At 38.7% G+C, this 17,610-nt stretch overlaps 1 protein-coding gene across 1 annotated transcript in view; it reads right to left on the reverse strand.

Annotated features, from left to right (window-relative positions):
• Positions 1-1,301: 1,301 nt before the first annotated feature.
• Positions 1,302-17,610, reverse strand: part of LOC125227291 (cytoplasmic protein NCK1) — a 32,495-nt gene continuing 16,186 nt past the window's right edge. Inside the window, exons 2-9 of the mRNA XM_048131564.1 lie at positions 14,699-14,892; positions 13,343-13,493; positions 12,558-12,664; positions 11,892-11,979; positions 9,333-9,523; positions 8,644-8,794; positions 6,846-7,001; positions 1,302-5,664 (exon numbers count right to left, since the gene is read on the reverse strand). Coding sequence (XP_047987521.1) covers positions 5,608-5,664; positions 6,846-7,001; positions 8,644-8,794; positions 9,333-9,523; positions 11,892-11,979; positions 12,558-12,664; positions 13,343-13,493; positions 14,699-14,892 — 1,095 coding nt within the window. The 3' untranslated portion in view covers positions 1,302-5,607. The remainder of the gene's footprint in view (positions 5,665-6,845; positions 7,002-8,643; positions 8,795-9,332; positions 9,524-11,891; positions 11,980-12,557; positions 12,665-13,342; positions 13,494-14,698; positions 14,893-17,610) is intronic.

Consider the following 17,610-nt stretch of genomic DNA (forward strand, 5'->3'; position numbering starts at 1 on the left):
GGCCCTTAAGGTGTAAAAGGGTAGGTTAACCCTTAAATGCATAGTGATTTATATATGCATCAGGCATTTTTGACTCGATTGACAGCATGTCAAAATTCAAATTTGAATAAATTTTTGTCAAGGTCATGCATTTAAGGGTTAAGAATTGTCAGTACGGTCAATATCCACTGAATACAAACTACATTCACACTAAACTCAAAAATCAGTTCAAAATACAAGTCGATGTGATATATTGCGTTAAAATTAAAATATCTACAAAATTAACAGAAATATATATAAAAAAAAAACAACACAACAGCTGCCGTCGTTCATTTCACACAAAAAATATACGAGAATCGAATACGCCTATGTTTTATCAGTAGGGGGAAATCATTGAAGCAAATTCACATAGACCTACAAGAAATTAGAAAATGGCAACACTGTAGTGCCAGTACATTTCACATAAGTTAAGTTAAGAAAATGAGACGACACTAAAATGTCGTCAATTTTCTATTTCTTGTAGGAATGTTCTGGAACTCTATTATAAAAAAAATAAGAGTAAAAATATAATTAATGATTTTCTCCTTTCAGTGGAAAAACTTTCACTACTTCTTTTCTAATCTCCAGGAAAAATTATTAGTTATATTTCTACCCCCTTATTCATAAAAGAACACTAAAGTTATCAAGCCGATAAATTTCGTTTGTCCCTTTCTATCACACCAATACGTCGGAAAGGGACAAACGAACTTTATCGGCTTGATAACTGAGTACGTTTATGAATAAGGGGGCTAGAGTACATTTGCCCGATATTTACCCCCAATTTTTAGAACCCTATTATTATTATCCACAGTATATTATCTTATAAATTATATCATTTTGTTCTTTATCTTGACTAAATTATTAAGTAATTAAAACTATTTTAGACCTTAAATGAGATTAGGTCTACAGGTATGCAGGTTAAACACAGACATATACGATTCCCGCACGCTCGTATACTAAGGGCCTCCCCAAACATATCGACGCGGAATCGCTCCAAATCGGAATCGGACCAAAAATCGCTCGGTAGCATAGAGGAAGAGTTGTAACACCATACATCAGTTAATGTAAGTTATTTGTATAGGCGTAGTTAAGTGACATCTAGCGACAATCACGCGTCAAATAGCGTGAATTGTCAGTACCACTATTCGATACTAGGTGGCAACAGTGTCTCTTCTGCCAAAAAAATATTATTAGAACAGTTTACAACTTATAAGTAAGGAAGTAAGTAAACACTTTATTGTACAAGAAAAGAATCGGTACAGCACATAATATTAAAAATAAAAAGTTTCAGTACAAAGGCGAACTTATCCCTTTAAGGGATCTCTTCCAGTTAACTTATATTACAAGCAGAAGGAATTGAAAACAGAATATACTGATTAATACTATTGTAATATTCGCTAAAAATAGGTGAGCAAGCAGACTCTTCGTTCGTCGCGACATCTATTGACAAGTAGCAGTACTGATAATTCACGCTAGTCGACGCGTGATTGTCGCTAGATGTCACTTAACTATGCCTATACAAATACTGATGTTTGGAGTTAACTCTTCCCTTTCTCTTTCCTCTATGCTCGTAAGTATGAACGAGACGACGATACGTAAGCATCTTTATACTAATAAGCGCTTTTTGGTCAGCTAGAGCCGATTCTACGTCGATAGGCTTGGGGACAGCCTACGGCGGCCACAATTGATGCGAAGCGAGACAGAGACAACACTATACAATCTATGTATGTTTGTCTCGCTCGCACACAGAGGTTACCGCGTAAATAAAAGATGATAATCTGACAGTTATATTTGTTATATTGTTAAAGCGAAGCGCTGATTGTGATGCCGGCGTTAACTGACTAGTGAGAGTCACATCAGCGGAAATCTGAGATTACATTCCTACTCGTCGCAGTTCAAACTACATTTTTTTTGTTGACAAAAAACCTTGGAGACACTTTGTTTTATCTGTTTCTTAGAGCGTCATGTTTCGAATACCAATATTTCTATTATAAAAATACCAAAATAACAGTACTTTTGGCCCAATTTGCAAAACGAACCAATCATTTTGTACAATAATGGTACCAAAAACAATAAATCGAGTGACGAATAGGCCAAAAAACTGTCCTTTTAAGTATTTAGAATAAAAAAGAGATTAGGCTATGTTATATTTAAAAGTATTTTTAAATATCTCATAAATAAATATCAAGGAATAGTAGTAAAAAATCGTCTCATCGCGATGATGTTATGTGTACCAGACAATACCATACTCACCGCAATATTCAGTGACGACCGTCATATTGCTATCTCTTTCATGCCAATGGAGACCCAGTGATATAAAAAGGGATAACATGGATGTCAGTTTGAACTGCGACCGTCTCCCTCGCACTGGGACCTAATTCGTTGTCGAACGACTATAGTTGCGGAAACAATCTACGCGTTCCTAATCAGACTTTATTCTACAAAACAACGCCAATGAGACCAAATAGTTTGGTGTTATTTCTATAAAACGTGATTTTAATTACGTATTAGAAAAGAGTATTTCGTCTCATTGGCTTTGTTTAAAGAGACTAATAGAATTATGCTAAAATTAAAGTAAAACGTGACTTATATGTTGACTTAACCAGGTAGGTAAAAATTGACCCTATACAATATAGTTTCTAAACGCTAGATTCTAAATAAATCAGTATTTATTCACATTCAAATATTCTCTCATATCGGCCCCTTACATGGCGACCGTGACAGGACTCTATTTCACTATGTAACTCCATCATACGTAAATATGCAGATTTGGCCTTTTTAGGGTTTTCTAACCAAAAATTCGCATGATTCACAGTAATTTAATTGTTATTCCTTCACAACAATTGTATATAACCTAAAAATCCTCAAGTCACGTTTTTCCTTAACTTTGCAACTACCCAGTCTCTGGTATTAGGAATAACTCGGGCACTAAGCCCTATTATAAAAAAGTACAAAATCCCCTTCGCCGCGACCTCCCTGAATGACTTACATATAACTTACGTGGCCAAACATCACAACGTACTGGTGTGTATAAAATGTGTTTGGATAACAATTGCAAAAAGGGAAGTTTTTGAAACCTAGGTTTTATTACAATTGGTTATTTTAGTTATGACAAAGTATTTAAAACTATCTGGACACTTTTCTTGTGCAGATTACAGATTATATTACCACTTATATAAATCTAAATCATAATATTACCTCAGCTTTAAAATCATCAATAAATCGAAGTCATTTAAAAAAAAAAAGAATCTATGGCATTTGGCAGATAATACCTATATTATTGGGAACTATAGACTATTTTGTTCCTTATTGATCTTTAAAATAATGTAATACTAAGTAACTCGATTATTCATTCGACTCGATTTTCATTTTTAAATTGTTGGCTCCCTACCGAATGATTTTTAAATTACATCATTCTAAAGATCTTGTAAGAGTTAAATAAAATGAAATTATTTACACATGAAACTCGAGTAAACTGCCCTTTTTGCAATCCCTCATATATTAATTTGAATGAAGCATTTAAACTATGACGCATACACGTCCCGTATCTACACATGAACTATAAAACATTTTACATTACTCTACGTAACTTACCTAAATAATATGATATAGAAAATGCTCTTACGCTATTAGAGATGCAATAAAGAAGCCAATTTTTGGTTTATTATTGTAATTATTAATATTTTGGCGTTGCATCAACGCCGTATTAAACTAGGCAAGTGGCCGGTTTCATTCTCCTACACAAAATTTCTTATACGGAATAAGTTTAAGTTTTTTTTTTACCTTTCCAAGACTTATTTACGCCTTGAAATCCAAGACACGAGCACGCGTCCAAAATGTCAGTCAAGTTCTATTCTAAGTTAAATTATCAAGGACGCGTTTGTCTGGCAAATTTTGAACCAGATTCTTTTTAAAGGTTTTTGACGAGTCTGGTCGTGAAAATACTCTTTGACTCAGGCTTAAATATCTCTGATCCCAATTTTCAGTGACCGAATGATAAACTGCCATTGTAACTAAATAATATCTATGGAGAAATCACATTCATAGTAGCAATTTCATACATGAAGACTTTAAACGCTGAATTACGTTATACACTAGTTGATTACTTAAATTCAGTTGTAAGACACTATAGCGTTAGGTTTTAGGGGACAAAAACAGTATTCGCATTTTAAAATTTCTTGCAAGAGTCGAAACCGGCACTTCGAGTATATTTACTTAGGTAGGTTAGGTTATATTTCATTAGTATAAACCCTATAAACTTGTACTATAAAACAAAGATAAGTTACTAATGAAACATTGGCCCTGCTTCGACTAATTTTATAAGGCCGAAGGCCTTCGTATTTCTTATTTTCGTATGCCAAAGAAAAGAGATGCTATGTTGGCAAAAAATGCGTAAATCTTGGCGCGGTTAACATGTTCGTATTTTTTTAATTATATTTTAATACGCAATGTGATGTCATGATACCCGCTCAAGATAACTATTGATACACTTAACAAAGCCTTGTTTATAATGTATATCTCAGACAGACATTATTTGTCTTAGCGAGCAAGCACGGTCTCGTGATGAAGCCTATCACGCCAGGCCGTCCATTCCACACTATTATTAAGTGCGATAGGGACTCACCGACGCGATAAGGTTTATCATACTAGTGTGCTACGTTTGCTGCCAGACTAGTTATTATGAAAGTGTTTTTCTTACATTATAACATATTTCTAAAATCAGTAGATACAAGGCCCTGTCAAGTTTAATGTTGCGGTATATTGGAATGAATATTTATACAAATTGACTTGAATGAAATGAGGAATATTAGTAAAGGAAGCGTTGAAGGTCAGTAATTTCATTACGGTATCTAATGTTAATTTTAGTGTTCGCCTCGCTGGGATCCGCCATTTTAGTTTTTGCATGTCGTTTTAAAGATAAATATTTTGGGTTTAAATAAAGGCATAATTGTTTTTTTGATAAATAAAGCTTTTTTAAAGTTGATATAAGGCGTGTCCGTACAGAGCGTGGGCCGTTTGGTTTTTTTTTGCGTTTGCGTCAGAGTTAAACGGTTAAGCCGAGTTTAGACTTGCAAGTTTTGAGACGCAACTATAACTACTAATCGGTAAGAGGGAGTGGCAAATATTTGCATTTCTTTCTTGCATATATTTCTGTTTCAAAACTTGCACGTCGAAACTGCGCTTTACGTTCCGATCGGACTTATGTTTTCGATCGTTAAAATAATGACGGCCATAAGGAAGAGTCGCAAAGTAATTCGGCTCCTTCGGTCGTCACTAATTTTGGCGGCATTATATCGATTCGTATCGTTCTCACAAAGGTTTCATTATTGAAGCGAATCACGGTCGAATATAAGTCCGTTTTCACATTATTCTATATCCGATGTCGGACGTCGGAAGGATTTTAATAGTTAATTATCGTTATCGGTTCGACATCCGATATCGGATCGGATAATGTGAAAACGCACTAGCGGAAGAGAGAGCTTAAAAGTAAGAGACGGGTAGTATATAAAATGGCGGCTACCAGTGTAGCGTGGCGCGCGTCACCAGCTGCACGGCGGCGGGGGCGGGGGGCGCGGTGTCGCGGCCGGCTCAGCAGGGCGGGTCGGCGCGCGGCAGCGGGCGCACCAGGTACAGCTTCTCGCCCGCCTGCGGGGGGGGAACACTCCGGTCACTATACAAGTATACAGCACCGCCCACCGGCGCGCGTGGGGAACTCACGCTGCCGAGTGACTACACGTAGTGCTCGGAGGAAATAAACCGCGAGACTCTTGGCCGGAGACTGGCCGGAGACGACGACGTGACCTACGATTGAATGAGCTCGCCCGGACGATGCCTGTTCGCTCTCGATTCGAAAGTTGCCCGGTTATATGAGCTCGGAAATATAACCGCCGGCGAAGAATTCCACTCCTTGGCGGTACGCATAAAAAAGAAGCGAAACGCTTCGCGCGAATATTTACCTAGTGAGCCTGAAAACCGACCGTGCATCTATGTTGCTTTTATATCAAAATGCGCGTGACACTAATTATTTATGCATCTTTCCCCTTCTAAAAATTCGGCAAATCTTTTTGTAAATAGACGCAACATAAAGACGTCTCCGGTCTATTTCCTCCGAAGTAAATACGATACTAACTATACGACCACATTACGTCATCGATTCATAATATAAACACGAAAATACTTGTTATGTCCCAACATTTCAAATGACACCAAAATATAAACACACACAATCAAAATAAATAAATATATTATTAGGTACACCTTGCTATGGATGCTAAGCGACGATATACATACTTATTTATGTCCCAGAAAAACAAGACGTGTCTATTGGCCGATTTTGTAATTTCACTAAACAGAGTCAGGGATTTAATCAAATGACTGAAATTTTCTAGAGAAATGATAAAATACATTCGCCATTTTCACATCCTACGTGATTTGATCATATCCCTTAGAGATTTATTCAAATCTCTGTTTTGGCCATTTCCCTGCGACATAAAAAGATAATATATCCTGTGACTCATAAGCAATGGAGTATATATATATAAGTATTTGTATATTATATATATCGTTGTCTGAGTACCCACAACACAAGCCTTCTTGAGTTTACCGTGGGACTCAGTCAATCTGTGTAAAAATGTTCTATAATATAATTTACTTAGGCCTGATTTAGACGACGTGCGAACTCGCATGCGATTTTAGTTACATTGCGGGCTGTTGAGGGTATAACTATATACAATTTTGCACAGCCGTCAAATACCGCAATGTTATAAAACTCGTATGCGAGTTCTCGTACCGTCTAAATGGGCCCTTACTTATTTAATGGCACATACCTTATTAGTGTAGATTGGTGCCCGCTGATAATGTGCGACCAGTTGGTCAAGCGTGGGGAACTTGCGCTGCCCGATACAATATAGGGATCCGGATACGTGGACGCGGAAATGCTTGTTACGACCCGGCGCTTTTAGCGATACCGAAAAATCGCCAACCTGGAAGAAGAAGAAATGGTATAAGTGAGGTACCATTGTGTCTTCGCGTAACTGGATTTATTCAACCGGTATATAATTGATAATTGAAATAAGTATTATTTTTACAAGGTCACAGAATTATAGTTAAACCAGAATGAGTAGTTAGGTCAAAAAGTGTGTCCACATGAGAGGGCATTGTTTGGGCTGGTGTCCCTCTCGCACTTACTGACAATGTCAACATTATTCAGTGACGTCATCACTGTCATACATTGGGGATACCAGTCAATTTTCAAAGTTACGACCAAATCTACTAATACCAAATTGAAGGTATTTTTTATTACACAAATCTTTGATTTATTGGCATCAAAATAATTACATTATAATTATTTGCCAATTCTTTAAAATATATCGAAACCTTTGTTTGAATATAGCACTAAAATAATATAAGAAGTTATAAAGTCAGGTAATATACAGATAGAAATACTACTACTATCATATGGTAACCTCATTAACACTGGCCACACGTGCGAGAGGGACACCAGCCCAAACAATGCCCTCTCACGTGGACCGTTTTCGCTAGTCTGATACGATCACCTTTCTGTCTCAGTGATAAGGTTCAATTTAGTATGGCAAAAAATGTGATTGCGCTGTCCCCTGTAAAGGTCTTTGTACAAGGTATATAAGTTACTATATCCACAAGCAAGCAAAAATATCATAAAAATTGAACTACAAGCATAGCAAGTGTATTGGAAAGTACGATCCTAAACGTTGCGAGAAATCAAGGTTCGTATAAATCGTGTATTTTACACCCAAATAAAATACAAATCGAAACAGTATTTTAAAAACAAATCCTAAAACTTTAAGACTAATATTTAAGAAAAACACGCGTTTTGCCAGGGGCGGCTCATACCGCGCTTCCTTCAGTATAAATATGTGATGATTTCTATACCTTGTCACATTAACGTCTTATTTGAAATGTCATGCGAAATTGTCAAACAATTTACAGCGACAAGGTACAGAAATCATCACTTATTTATTGCCGGTGACTGTACATACACATTGACGACTTTCTCGCTGCGCAATAGAACTGAATGTCGGCTGCTCGCGTGCGGTTCGTTGACAGGCCCATTGTCAGTTAGCTTTCTGTACTTGTACAGCCGACTACAAAGAGATGTATCCACTTTTTCACCTTATTGCGTTGTAATAAAGTGAAAAAGTGGATACATCTCTTTGTAGTCGACTGTATTTTAATTATATTTTGTGACATTACTTACATTAGTCTGAAGCGCTGGTAGCCTAGCGGTAAGTACGTGCGACTTTCGTTATTTGCCAGTCGCTTTTCGGTAAAGGAAAACATCGTGAGGAAACCGGACTAATTCCAATCAGCACGGGAAGCATGGTCGCGCGATAGATGATAAAATATCAGGCCGTCCCTATCGCACTTACAAATAGTGCGATAGGGACGGCCTGCTATTTTATCGTCTATCGCGCGACCATGCTTCCCGTGAAGGTCTAGTTTACCCTTCGGGTCGGAAGGTCAGATGGCAGTCGCTTTCGTAAAAACTAGTGCCTACGCCAAATCTTGGGATTAGTTGTCAAAGGACCCCGGGCTCCCATGAGCCGTGGCAAATGCCAGGACAGAGCAAGGAGGATGATGACTTACATTAGTCTCGGAGTCTCTGATGAGAAAGTCTCCATCGTGTCCGTGCTGGTTGAGCAGCGTGTCGCACTGCGTGCGCGTGATGGCGCCGTAGTACCAGGCCCGGCCCTGCGCGCCCGGGCCCGCCACGGCCCGCCCGCCTTCCGTCGCTTCACTGAAAATATTCATCATCAAAATTAAATCACCGTTTTTCATTGACCCGATTTTCTACCACGGCTAGTGAGAGCCCTTTTCTTATACTACGTCGGTGGCAAACAAGCATATCCGCCTGATGGAAAGCGTCACCGTCACAAATGGTCGCCTGCGACTCGAGGAGTGTCGCGTGCGCGTTGTCGACCCATTAGAAACTTGTACACTCTCTTTTGCTGTGTTAAGTACACGGCAAAAAGGAATGTAAAAGTTCTAAGGATGGTCGGGTTCGGGTCACCGACGACTCGAAGGACAATAGACGGAACAAATTAGTTCCGTAAATCCTTCCGTCGCACCGGGTGATCTCTCTACTATTTCCAGGTAGGCAAGTATGGTCGCGCGATAAATGATGGCGGTCCCTATCGCACTATTTGTAAGTGCGACAGGGGCGGCCAGATGTTTTATCATTATCGTGCGACCATACTTGCCTGCCAGTTGTTCTCCCTTTCTAACTCTTAGGTACTTGTTGTTAGATGCGACGTCTATTTTGATGTTAATCCTACCTGTATGGCATGGCGAGGTAGTCAGCGAGTTCTTGCAGATAGTTCCTCGGTACGAGGCCCTGGCGCCCGCGCGAGTCTCTGGCGCGGTACCACTCCGGGTCTGAGGGCGGTCGCTCCACGATCTCCAGTCGATCGCCTTTCTCGAACGATAGCTCTTGCTCATTGTTTGACGTGAACGAGTATAATGCCACCTGAAACAAACCAAACGAAATAAGGTTTTATAGAGGCCAAGTTCAAGTAGTTTGCAAAACTCGCACAGTTAAATTGTTTCTCAGATATTGATGCCAACTTTTGGACTATTCGAAATTGCGGTTATACTAGCCAACGTCAAAATCGCCTATGCTTCATATGCTCTCTATCGTGCCAATAAGGAAGGGCAATAGAGAGCTAGCTTCGATACGCTAATGAAGTGTAGCGTAACAGCCACAGATGTCATATATACCATAGATCAAGCAAACTTATCTACTTAGCGTGTCAAATGAACTCAGTGAAATCCACTGAGTTGTCCGTCTTTACTCGCAGCTTGCAGCTTTCGGGCGTCAATTTTTGTAAGTTGAAGTCAACCAAAACATAAAAAATGCCTCGTTAGGTGATATTCAATTGCAACAACACAAAAATTATGAACAATCAAGAGCCTGAGACATATTTAAAATTACAGGCAAGAATCAACTTCAGGGTCATTCCATTGTGACGGGTGGGATATTTATACTCTTTTTTGCCTACATTTTGCTTTATTTCTGCCAAACGGCAACAATTAGCGTATTAAATATGACATTATCAATTACTTGAATAATCAATGCGTACTGTACCTTCAAAAAAAATATGAAAATGTCATTATTATTATGAGAAATTGATGGTATAAGAAGTGTGACGGGTGGGACTTCAAAGTGCCTCTCCTCTCCGACTTGACTTACACAATTCGCAATTGGTAAGAAACTACGAAACTTTTGTTAAACAACCATTTTTTATTTAATTCCTGATATTATATAGATTAGGTATTAGTATAATTTACGGAAATAACTCGTAAAACAAAAATAATTTTGCTTCTCAATGCTTGTGACGGGTGGGACAGCGCTTTGTGACGGGTGGGACGAGTAACATTTGAGTATACAAATATATGAAAAATATAAAGACAGTTCGTTTGTATTTACTTTAAATCAGCTCTTTTATTAATTATTTAATGTTACAAGTAATAATTTCAGTAGTTTTCTTAGAGCATTAAACCAAAAAAAATATTTTTTCAACTTGAATTTTTAAAGGTTCAGAAAATTGTCAAACCTTGTCAAACAGTCTATTACCACATACTTTTATCAGTGGGTCAGAAATAATGTCAAAAATTTTACCAGTTTTAATGAAAAAGACTTCTTCCTGACTCATAGGCCTCATTGCATTCATTGTGTTCTAAAAAGTAATACCACAACCGAATTAAGCAATATTAGACATATAATTTGCTTTAATATAACCCAGTTAGGTTTAACTAAACTTAAAAGAAGGATTTTATACTCATTAACTCAAGTTTTATCAGATAACCCATTTTGCTCACCCGTCACTGTGACGGGTGGGACCTACTTTGAAAAGCGTTAAAAGTATACTTTTATTCACAAAAGCAACGCGTTTTTTAGCTAAAATAACCAACCTCAACCTAATTGTTACTTTCACAAAGTAAGACATCAAGAGTTTAGATACTTTTAGGGTAAACAAGAAAAAACTTTGTTTTATTGTGACGGGCGGGACGTGAGTTACACATTGTGTAGACGCCCAATAAATCCTAACCATGAAACTTAATTTAAATTTACTTGCCACTGGTTTAAACAGCTTTAAATATATTTTCTTTTACACATATCACTTTCTCCATAATGTTTATTAAAAGCGCGAAATAGCGCTGCCAACTTAGGGTATATATATGCCACCTTAGACAACTAGTGCTAGGGGTACGTTTGGACACATATAAAATGCAAAAAAATGACATAAAAAGGAAAAACTCATTGATTCATAAAATTAGGCATAATGTTCTATTCTCTAGATGTAGATTTAAATGTAAATTAAGTTATTTAATTTTTATGCCTGTGGTGTCGGTTTCGCTGGAATGACCCTTCAGTACAAAATTTGACACGCTCGGCCCCTATACAAATATATGAATTTGTTTCTTCTATCTAAATAAAGTTCTGTGGTAACAGCTCAGCCACGACCTTGGTCTAAGCGCGACAGCAGTGAGCGGCGGCCATACATTGAAGCGAGACACAGCGATGGGACTTTTCATTCGCACGTATGGCTGCCGCTCACCGCTGTCGCGCTTAGACCAATGTCGTGGCTGGGCCTTAAGAGATTGTTACGTTGGCTAAGTATCTTGACTTCCAAACATCAAAGGCAATTTTTGAGCTACTTCGTGATGAATAATAAGATTTGTATGAATCAAAAATACATGAAATTTGAAACAAAAACACCTATCTTGCACTGATATTACAAAGTTTAGGTACCTGAATATAAATTAATATCTTTTCAAGCATATTAAGACGCTCATGACATGTATATAAAAGAGAATATAGGTATTATACTCACAACAATGTCTAGAACGTTCTCCGCCATGGCGTAAGTGTGGACCGGATCTTCCGCGTCGCCTTCCTCGCTCGTGTAGTTGGAAGGGAACCTGCAGATTCAACAAAAAAGGAAGTTTAATTAAACATTGTCATACACAGGAACACAGATTATGGCTTCCGACGGGACCCGAACCCGCATCAACCGCAGTCCGGGCGGTCACTCTTAACCAATTGAGCTACGAAAGCAGCCCCGGACTCTCGCAAATCATTCCAATCCTTTCCTTATGTATACATTTTGGGGTGGCATGGAGGCATCTACCGTCAGACAGTGACAGTTAGCTGTCTGTCGGCATCAGAATTCAAAGAGCTGAAACAGGGACTCTGTAAACAAGAGGGGTCTCTTATTCATAGTTTTTTTTTTATAAATGGGCTTACTCTTGGCCACAGAATAGCCAAAGGCATTTGCCTTTGACTAGTCTTAGTCTAGTCTAGTTAGTTAATCTACGTGGTCTACGATGGAGTGAGCTCGCCCAGAAGATGCCTGCTCACTCTTGATTTGAAGGTTGCCGGGTTATATGAGCTCGGAAATATAGCCGCCGGCAAGGAATTCCACTCCTTGGCAGTGCGCATAAGAATAGAAGAGGCGAAGCGCTTCGTGCGAACACTCTGGGGTAAAAAGGGGACTGACCATCCGGTGTGGCCCTGGTACTGCCCCCGCCACCAGCCATCATTGCTCTTCTCCAGGATCAGGATCCGGGTGCCTTTGGTCAGCGACAGTTCGTCGGGTTGTTGCGCCTGAAAATAACAGACAAATAATTTTGTAGGAGCTGCAAGAAAAAAAACTGGGACTTGTAGGTGAGTGTGTGTGACGCGCGCTGCTCGCGGGCCTGCCGCGATGACGTCGCGATCGCCCGCCGCCCGCGCGTCTCCTCCCGTGCGTATGTCGAGTACTGAACAGGGGCCCATTTCTCAAAACTGAAAGTTACAACTTACAAGTGGAAGTCAATGTCTAATATGACAAGTTGGAAAGAGACTTCCGCTTGTAACTTTCAGTTTTGAGAAATGGGCCATTGGTGACTCTGTTTAGTCTGCAGTGGGAACTGAAGTCGGCAGCACAAGAACGCCATGTTTACTAGCGAGCAAGTTAAATTTTGCAAGGTAGCCCGAGGTTGACAGCCTCCAACTTGCGTAGGGAGTTACGGTTACGTGTCAGAATTTCCCCACTTTCGCCTGTCATTTCAGGAGTTTCGTAAGCGTGTCAAGGCCCGTGTCAAAGTGGGCTGCCTAAGAATTTGTGTTTCTATTTCAAGATTGTTGGGGCACTTAGCAAGTTTTTAGGGTTATTATGTGTCGTTCGACGGAGGAAAGATTGTGCTGCACAATTTGTGCATAATAGGATAACATCTTATTGAAGAGAGTTAAATGTGCAATGGCCTAGGGAAATTATAAATAAGGGATTTAATGAGAGCTTACTTGGTAGTTGTACTTGACGACAGCGGTCCCTAGCGCCTCCGTGGGCTCGGCGACGCGCCGCGCGCCTGGTGACTCAGTGCCGCCGCGGACGGGCGAACTGTTGGAGGGTAGCGTCTTCGAACCGGAACCTTTTTTCACTTTCTTCTTAATACTGAAACAAATGTGACAATTTGCTAGAAATATATCAAACAGGTGTTATATTAATCGCACATTTAGAACGAAAGTGACCTACTCCTCAAATAAATCCCTAGAGTGGGGTTATTTCCGTTCTAAAAGTGCGAAATACTGAAAGATAAACTGGAAAGAATACATGCATAACCAAAACTATAAAAATAAAATCTTGAAACTTGGAACATATTATTATTTACTCCAAATGTCGTACTTACAAGTTCACTAAGAAGGGTTTTCAAGAAAACGAGGTAAACATTAATTTCTAATGTTATTATCATAAAGATGACAACCTGAATGAATATTCACTTCCTGTACTTGCCTAAAAGCTTAGAATAATCATTCATGGTCAATAGGTCATGTTACTAATGTCCTTTTTCTGAGTTGCGTTGTTAATTATTTGAGATTAAATCACCTGGCAAAATATTTTTCCCTATACATAGTTCGATCAAACTTTATTCATTCAGAAACAATTGATGACGACAAAATTTTGTTATTGTCTGTGATGAATGACACTGATGACTAATGAATAACTAATAGGAGTCCCGGAGATGATATGACGGCAAACGTTCATGAAGATGACGACTTAATGAGCTATTAGGAGCGGGATTCACACTTGAGCATGAACTGCGAGTCATGTCAAAATGAGATCAAACGTTTTTTAGAACATGGATTCCCAATGCCAACCTTTTACGCGGAGAACCCTTTCGAAATTACTGTTGTAGACGTTAAAGGTTCGTGAGACATATTTGTAAACACTGAAAAGCACGGCTCATTTACTCGCCTTCATTATATTTATATCGCTATCATCTCAAATCTAGTCGAATTCACTAGATTTGTTCTGAAACATGTGACTAATAGCAATACAATAAACGTGAATAGAACCGTGCTTTTCAATATTTGCAATTACTGGTTGTACGCCCGACTGGGAGCGCGCATAAGTAGTTCAGTAGTTCTTAGAGAGATCGAGAGCTCCTGGGCACCCATCACTGCGTGAGTTACTTGATTACTCTTACCTGTCAAAGAGCGAAGGTTTCTCTTTCTTGACGTAGTTGCTAGGTACGTAGCCGGACTGAGAGCGCGCATTCTGTACACGCCACCAGTGTTTCCAGTCGGCCGTAGTCGTTCCTACAAAGATCAAGAGCTTCTGAGCGCCCTGCGCTGCGTAAGTTACTTGATGACTCTTACCTGTCAAAGAGCGAAGGCTTCTCCTTCTTGACGTAGTTGCTAGGTACATAACCGGACTGAGAGCGCGCATTCTGTACACGCCACCAGTGTTTCGAGTCGTCCAGTAGGAGGTAGCGTTCGTTCTTGCGGAGATCGAGTTCCTGGGCGCCCTGAGCTGCGTAGTCGTATTTCGCGACCACGTAGCACACGTCCTCCTGAAAGGAAAACACTATTTAGCATGGACGAAATTTTTACAAAGTTCCCCTCTATCAGGGGCGGCTCACTCCGCGATCCTATCGTCGCGCTACAAGTATATCCTGGCGGCCGCGAGTTCGCGGCCTACTCAGGGGTGGCGCACATTCTCACGGAATGCACGTTCGCACTTTCTATTGTTACTTTAAGTCGCGAGGTTTTTTAAGCGATGTCCGCGGGTGGAATGGCTAATAATACTTAGTTAAATAGACATATTGAATAAAATAAATACCAAAAGACATTCTTATACAGATCTACTACTGATTAAGTCCCACGGAAAAGTTCAATAAGGCTTGTGATGTTGGAACCTTGAACAAAAATATATAAATACAGCGTATATACCTAGAAAGTACTCAAGACTTGAATATAATAATATAACATTTAATATGAGTATTAATTCGTTTGGATCCATTGGTAAACCCTATCACGGGACGCCGCGCACGTGCGGCTCGTTTCTTTGTAAGAATGTTGTAGGTATTTAAAAAGGCGGCATTTCGGAAACATCAAAGCAGTGGGCCTTCTGTACTTGTACTATTATATATTCTGTGCCTCTATATACACCACGCTCTAAATGTTTTATGAACATGTAATTTAAACATGTTTAGATTTTAAAACGTATCAAACTATAACCACATCTATACTACATAATTAAGCTAAGCTTCAGCACGAATCGTAATCGTCACGCAAATCCAAATTCATTTCTATTTTATTTATTAACACACAAATGAACAGTTTACATTTGAACGATGTCCCACAAAACAGTTATCACGGTTTGACTTGATGTTATATATCAAGAAAACTATGTATCAAGAATAGCGCCGTTACAAACGTAGTTTATCAGACGATATTAACGGGCACGTGGCACCGGTGGAAACATAGGAATTCCACATGGTTTTCAGGAAATAACACATTAATACCAAACAGTCAGTACGTTACGTACCAGAAAACAATTCCCTGCAAGATCATTACAGAAACAACAACAATGGAACACCATTTTAATATTTAATCAAATTAAAAAAATACAGTAAGATATATTTTCCCATTCGTCAGACCAACTATTAACACTTCTGGACAGAGACTGCGTTACATCCTCTGGCTCTTAATTAGTGGTATTAGTTAACATGTCATTGCGATGCCTATGCGCGCAACCAATTATGAAGGGATGTTTATAAAGACAACATAATATAGTTTTGTAAACATATTTGTAAACAAGCAGTGAAGGTTGAATGGTGTTGAATTAAATATTAAATTAATTACTGAAAGGTTGAAAAAAGTGTTTAAGAAAACATGTAGGTAAAATGTTTCAGTTCACATTTTTTAAATTACATTTTTGTGACAGACGATTATATTCCTTTATTATTTATTGTATTTATTAACACACAAATAAACAGTTTACATTACAACAATGTCCCACAAAACAGTGTTCACGGTTTGACTGTGGGATCGTGCAGTCTCTAGGTCTCTACTCTCTTACATTATCATTATTATCATGCTTTACATAGGCATTTTTGTCCCAACCAACCTAACTACAACATTTAATTATTGTTTTAGGCACTGGTCCCACCGCGAGCTAGTAAACTATGAGCTATCGTCTATAAAAACGAACAAAAAATAATCACTCCCGCGTAAATAAAAGAGACACGGCGATGTTTATAGTTACTGGCCGGTGGCCCAGCGGTGAGCTATCAATATCGCCGTGTATCTTTTATTTGCACGGGACTCGGGAGTGCTTATCTTTTGTCTTCCGAATTATTCGAATATCCGCCAATATTTTTATCCGAAAATATTCGAATAATCCACGTGAAATTATCCGGATAAACGGATAATTTCTAAAAACATTATTTTTTATTTATAAGTAATATATTTAATTGATAGACGTCACTGAAACCAATTTCGATCAATTCTTAATACGGATAATGGTATTGCTCACAAGTTAACACCTATTTATCTTCAAAATCAAACTAATATTTACAAAACAAAGAAAGCATTCGTGGACAAGAAGTAAGCAGAATGCCTCACCTCACGCACTCAATTCTTATCGAATATTCGGTTAATTGGATGATTTAAAAAACCGGCCAAGAGCGTGTCGGGCCACGCTCAGTGTAGGGTTCCGTAGTTTTCCGTATTTTTCTCAAAAACTACTGAACCTATCAAGTTCAAAATAATTTTCCTAGAAAGTCTTTATAAAGTTCTACTTTTGAGATTTTTTTCATATTTTTTAAACATATGGTTCAAAAGTTAGAGGGGGGGGGGACGCACTTTTTTTTCCTTTAGGAGCGATTATTTCCGAAAATATAAATATTATCAAAAAACGATCTTAGCAAACCCTTATTCATTTTTAAATACCTATCCAACAATATATCACACGTTAGGGTTGGAATGAAAAAAAAATTCAGCTCCCACTTTACATGTAGGGGGGGTACCCTAATAAAACATTTTTTTCCATTTTTTATTTTTGCACTTTGTCGGCGTGATTCATATACATACTGGTATCAAATTTCAGCTTTCTAGTGCTAACGGTTACTTAGATTATCCGCGGACGGACGGACGGACGGACGGACGGACGGACGGACGGACAGACAGACATGGCGAAACTATAAGGGTTCCTAGTTGACTACGGAACCCTAAAAACAGAAAAACGTTCAATTATAATTTTTAATATGAAAACGTTACCCCAACCT

Source organism: Leguminivora glycinivorella, chromosome 6 (assembly GCF_023078275.1).
Source record: "Leguminivora glycinivorella isolate SPB_JAAS2020 chromosome 6, LegGlyc_1.1, whole genome shotgun sequence".
Classification (NCBI taxonomy): domain Eukaryota; kingdom Metazoa; phylum Arthropoda; class Insecta; order Lepidoptera; family Tortricidae; genus Leguminivora; species Leguminivora glycinivorella.